Genomic DNA, 4,820 nt, shown 5'->3' with positions numbered 1-4,820 from the left:
AAGGATAGATAAACGGAAACTAAAATTATAATATAAAAATAAGTTAATGAAAATTTATTTTATTTCATCATATCATGTTTTTAAGGCTATATCCTAATAGATTTGACATAAATGAAGAGAATAAAACAAATAAGAATGAATTTGAACCTTGAAATCAAAAAAGAAAATATTGATTTAATGAGGTGCAATCTAATTCATCTTAAAAAGGATACATACTCTAATTTGATTAGATTCATTCACAAAATTTTCTAGATTTGTTTTTATCTATTTGTTTCTTAATTTCTCATTGTTAAACCTTAAATTTTGAGGAATCATTCACTTGCAACTAGATCTATAGTTAAAAACCCTAATTTTGAGTTTTCTTGGACTTGTGTTTAGTTGTTCTAGAAGGCATCTCGATTTCAAAACAAATCTAATCATTTTTGAATTGATGAAAAATTAATCTTATGACTTTAATCATTTTAGAGACTGCTTAAAAACTGTCCTATTTTTTTTTTAAAATTATTTTTGGCTTAGGAAGTGAATATTTGGTAAAAGTTTTTAATTGTGCTTTACAATAAGTCTTCAAAATTTTGATTTTTGTGAAAAGTTAGCATTATATAACTACTAAAGCAAAGTAACAAGTCAATTACACCTTGCTTGTAATAGCAATACTTTGATTTTTCTCTAACTCTACCTTTCTTAAGGGCTAAGAGCACCTTTCCAAGTTGTCATGTCTTTTGAAACTTTGATAGCATAAAAGCTTTGGTGATGAAGGGTTTATTAATTTAATCATTGATTTAGTAGAGCATAACCCCAAATCAATGTACTTTATAAAGCCTTCAAATAACTCCAAAATTGTTTTATTTTGTTTTATTTTATTTTTTAATCTAGGAAGGTCTCAAACTTTATTCCATTTTCGATGAGACCTCAATTGCCAAAGCCAAAAAAATGCTCACCTTTTCTTTTCTCGAAAATTCTTATTCCCTTATGGTGTAGCTTTTCTATATTTTTTTTTACTAGATGGTACTCTTTTTATTATTTTTTTCTTATTTGATTTTCTTATTATTATTATTTTTTGTTTTTGTTTTTGTTTTGGTTTTGGGTTTTTTATTTTTTTATTTTTATTTTTTTATTTTAAAATTTTTATGAATTAGGGATTGCATATACATTGTGTTTTCTTACTATGGGTATTGAAAGAAATAAAAAATGAAATAATTTTTAGCTAGGATTTTCGAAAACCTAGTTAGTAGAGGCTTTTCGTTTTGTAAGTATTGATTGGTATTTGATAAATTGGTAAGGTTTGTTGAAGTTTCTAACTAATAATTCAGATATGGTTTTGAGGTATATTGATGTTGGGATTTCATATTATTTATAATTGGATTTTTTATAATAATTAGAATGATGGTTTTTTTTTTTTTTTTTGTGTACTTGAATTAGTTTTTTATTTGATTTTGATTATATTCTTATTTAAATAGGGTTTGTAGAAGTTGTTACTATATTTATATAATCACTGTATGAGAAGAGATTAGCATTTATTAAAGGAAGAGGAAAGGATAAAGAAAATAAAAGATTTTCATTGTGTCTCTTTAATAAGGAATGTATTGAGTGCATTTCATGAAATATAAGGAGAATGAAGTTTCCTACCAATGTAAATGATTTGATGAAATATAAGAAAATATGTTGAATGAAAATTGTGTTAAAAAACAATAGGTAGATAATAGTTGAAATTAGAGCCATCTAAAATGGATGAATATGAATTAAACTTGATTTTATTAGAAAGGTAAAAAATTACAATTCTTGATGTTTAAAATATAAAACTTAGTCTTTAAATTTGGTAAATTTGGTTCCTTTGTAAAATACCTCGAATTCCATTGAATTTTGTTTCTTACAAAAAGAAATAAGATTATGATACATCACTTAGTTGTTTATAGAAAATATGAGATTTTTTCCATATAATCATAAAACCATTATGGTTCTAATAATGAAAGTAAAGAAGAATTACATAATCATAACTAATAAACATGCTTATATTTATGGAAATATAAAGCCAATTTTATTCATAATCAAACTTAAAGGAGGATACATCAACTCCATAGGTTCACTAACAACATGTCTCTCATAAAGGAGACTAAAACAGACTAAAACATAAAGCACATGACTTAATGTCATGATTTACTTGTGTTAGATAACTTAAAAACTAGATCTTCAATATAGATGACCTTCTTAGACTTCAGTTGTTCTTAAGCTCATTGAGCACAGCAGTGACCTTTTCGGCATTGAGGGGCTTCACATAGCAAGCATTTAGACCAGACTTCATGAAAGCTTGTATCTCTGAGTCTTGGCTACGAGATGTCACTCCTACAATCATGCTCGTAACACCCATTGAGCGGAGCTCCTTGGTTGCCTATCAAAGTATTATAGTTTAATATCACATAAGAATTTGGGGAAAGTAATATAATAAGTAGAATTTTGTTTGATTTTTTTTTTTTAAATGTGAATGATGAATTTACCTTTTAAAATTTATATTACATATTTATTTATAGAAATTTCCTTATTTTTATTTTCTGATGTAAATGATGAACATTTATTATGAACATTAGTATTAAAATATAAAATTATATTTTTTAATAAAAAAAATTGAATACTTCAAAATGAAATTAAACATGTGAATATAAGATTAATAGACTACTCTTAATGAGATTGTAAAAGAACCCTTTGTGACAATTATTTTATAGAAATATAGTGCAATTTGGTTTTGTTCTGTGAGAGGAATACTCATCTTATTTTAAAATTAAAACATAAAATTAGGCTAGAAAAATGGTTTTGACTTGTTTTTAGACCAAATGATGCTCTCTTACCTTTTGGGGATAGCCACCAATTTGGCCCTAACTCTTTGTATGTATTTTATTACATATTCTTCAATAAAACAAGTTGGAAAATATGTTTAAGAACTTACTTCAAATCCATCCATAATAGGCATTTCGAAATCCATAAGGATGAGATCAAAAGATGCGCCTGAGCGGTATAGGTCAACGACTTCTTTACCATTTGCCACAACCTGGACTTCAGTTCCAAATTTAGCCATCATCACTTTATGGATTTTTTGAATAAGAGGATCATCCTCTACAATGAGAACAGAGATCTTCTTTTCAGTGTCAATGATTTTCATGGCCTTTGAGCTCGATGTAGCCTTTCCAAATCCCATTTTTTCTTCTGCATAAACAAACCAATATTTTTATTTTAGCTAGATAGATGTGTGTTGCATACATTCTTAGTATAGATTTATAGGAAACATATCATTTGTTGTTTCATTTTGAGCATTAACATGGATCATGTAACTCCATAAATAATATATCATAAATAGGAACTTTGCTTTTCTAAAATGTGAGCTTGTAGGAATAAATAAAACAATCTCTATATAGAATATGCATAAATCTCCTATGGTAGATATATGAGTTTGCTGACATAATTGTGTGAAGCTCTTTGGTAATTAAGAAAATGATAATCATTGTATTGACTCGAAAAAACTCAAAATTCATATAGTAAATCAAATGAGTGAAATTATAATGATATAAATTAAACATAAAAGCATTTGTGACAAACATAGAAGTAGAACAAAACTTAAAATTTCACTCTATTAGTAAACACCAAATTTATCACCTTGAATTTCTTGGCGAAGATAACACTAAGAGAAATGAAGAGTTTGAATAAACAAGGAAACTCTTTTGCTTGATACTTAAAATTAGTTCTTGGGGTTTAATATATAGGGGATGAAAAGAGATTCTCAAGCATGTATTTAAGACAACATCCACTAGGATACGCAAGTTGTCGTTTAGCCTTGGTTTGGTGTTACTTAAAATTAGACTTAAAAATAAAATCCATTATTTTGAACATTTCCCTTCTTTAGTAAATACGCTTAGGTGCAAGAAAATCTAGAGAATCTCATATTCTAAAAAGTTCTGACAACTCTGTAAATATCTTTTTACATTTAGACGTAAAATTATAATCTTGAGATACTAGTGGCTTTGCTAAATCTACTTTTGGATTTGGACATCTTTAATGAGATAGACTTCGAGAAGAAGTTATTTAATCTAGGGACGGAAATTGAATGACTTAAACCTATTGGCTGGGATTTGGTTAAATATGCTTAGGTTTGATAGAAGTAGATTATCTTAAGTCCTTGGGTTAGGCCTGGTTCGCCTAAAAGCTAGGGTTCAAGCTCAAACCCATTCTACTTTATATGTTGGGGTCTAGTTAGGCCATAAAAAAATGTAATATGAAAATGATGAATTAAAGATAAAAGATGGAAGAGATATAACTCCTTAAAAGAAGTACAAAAATGTTGATAATTAAAGCTCAAGCTTAAGTGGCTTAGGCAATGCTTATCTTAAGTCTAAAAAGGATATTGTTTGCTTAAGCCTCTAGGTTGGGCTCATAGGAAATGAAAGGTAGAGGCCATAGTTTAGGCTCGCTTCTATTCATAGCTGCTTTGAGCTTTGGATTATAGGCTAAGCTATTATAATAAGGTATTAGGAGTTTTTTTAATAGTTTTTTTGTTAGATATTTTGAAATTAAAGTTTTAATTGAATCAAATTCATGAAGCTTGTCCAATCTACTTACTCATTTGTTGAAAAACTTGAAAATATCTTTCATATCATATCATTTAAAAATGTCGATAGTTAAGGCTTAAGCATAAGTTTCAGTAGTGCTCATCCTAGGTCTATAAGGGGTATTGGTCACTTAGGCCTTTCAATTTGGGCTTAGGGAGCTCAAAGGCTGAGCCCTTATTTTAGGCCTCTTTCTATTCATAGCCACATTGAGCTTTAGATTATAGGTTA

The 4,820-nt window shown here is 27.9% G+C and overlaps 1 protein-coding gene across 1 annotated transcript; it reads right to left on the bottom strand.

Annotated features, from left to right (window-relative positions):
• Positions 1-2,012: 2,012 nt before the first annotated feature.
• LOC100255209 (two-component response regulator ARR22) lies at positions 2,013-4,474 on the bottom strand. The gene is made up of 3 exons (XM_002268997.5): positions 3,643-4,474; positions 2,939-3,195; positions 2,013-2,386 (listed from the first exon to the last, which is right to left on the bottom strand). Exons 2-3 carry the CDS (start codon positions 3,185-3,187, stop codon positions 2,213-2,215), a joined length of 423 nt encoding a protein of 140 aa, XP_002269033.1. The 5' UTR covers positions 3,188-3,195; positions 3,643-4,474; the 3' UTR covers positions 2,013-2,212.
• Between the last annotated feature and the right edge of the window lie 346 nt (positions 4,475-4,820).

This window comes from Vitis vinifera, chromosome 4 (genome assembly GCF_030704535.1).
Source record: "Vitis vinifera cultivar Pinot Noir 40024 chromosome 4, ASM3070453v1".
NCBI lineage: Eukaryota > Viridiplantae > Streptophyta > Magnoliopsida > Vitales > Vitaceae > Vitis > Vitis vinifera.
Note: the sequence above shows the minus strand (reverse complement) of the source record. Positions and strands in the feature narration are given on the sequence as shown.

Excerpts from the sequence above, each read along its gene's own strand:
- LOC100255209 (XM_002268997.5), bottom strand. The coding sequence starts at position 3,187 with ATGGGATTTGGAAAGGCTACATCGAGCTCAAAGGCCATGAAAATCATT. Across the intron at positions 2,387-2,938 it reads CTATTATGGATGGATTTGAA|GCAACCAAGGAGCTCCGCTC; the intron begins GTAAGTTCTTAA and ends ATACTTTGATAG.